Source organism: Opisthorchis viverrini (genome assembly GCF_000715545.1).
Source record: "Opisthorchis viverrini unplaced genomic scaffold opera_v5_7078, whole genome shotgun sequence".
In the NCBI taxonomy this organism is placed as follows: domain Eukaryota; kingdom Metazoa; phylum Platyhelminthes; class Trematoda; order Opisthorchiida; family Opisthorchiidae; genus Opisthorchis; species Opisthorchis viverrini.
In genome coordinates, this window is record NW_008760421.1 from 1 (window position 1) to 686 (window position 686).

General features: G+C 43.6%; 1 protein-coding gene across 1 annotated transcript; it reads left to right on the forward strand.

Annotated features, from left to right (window-relative positions):
* Positions 1-68: 68 nt before the first annotated feature.
* On the forward strand, positions 69-437 carry T265_16196 (hypothetical protein; the record flags this gene model as incomplete). The annotated part of the gene is made up of 1 exon (XM_009179747.1): positions 69-437. A coding segment is annotated over one exon (369 nt), but the record flags the coding sequence as incomplete, so codon positions are not given.
* Positions 438-686: the final 249 nt, after the last annotated feature.

A 686-nucleotide genomic window follows, 5' to 3' on the forward strand; every position in this document is an offset into this window, starting at 1 on the left:
CTGTTCGTATGACACAATGGTTACTAAGGTTTGTTCCATTTCGTGATTATCATGGTATTCTCATTGTTATGCAGAATGTATTTCGTGACTTGACCGACATTTGTTCTGATCACCTGACTGACCTTGACTTTTTTACTTTGTTGACTGATTTGTACGACACAACAGGTTGGTATACGGTCTCCCATGAGGGGAATCGCTACGGCGTCACCTTTCACAGTCGCGGATTTGCTAACCAATTCATGCAACGTTTGGAAGAACGCTACGGGCGGTGGAACACGGCGAATATTTTGAAAATTCAACGAGATGGACAGGATTTTGTGATCTTGAGTATATTTTTTCACGACTTGTTCACGCCTTGGTTCTACACGCAAGGACCGATCAAAAACGATGAGGAATGGATTCGGACAGACTTCAAAAGTATTTGCCAAACAGTAAAAGGTAGGTCCTTCATGTGATTTATACAAGATCATCAGATCATGTCAGAACGATCATGCGTTGCCAGCACTCTGCAGGCACCACGAACCTCTGCGCCGGAAAATCTGATAGTCTAAGGTAATGGAACTTGTTCCACTCTGATGCCTCTGCACGAAATATTCTAAACAGGATGTCGGCAGTAAACCCCTGTTTCTTGGCGCATCAAATTGGAAGGTCATACTCCAGAATTCCTCACTCCAGCATATCCATTC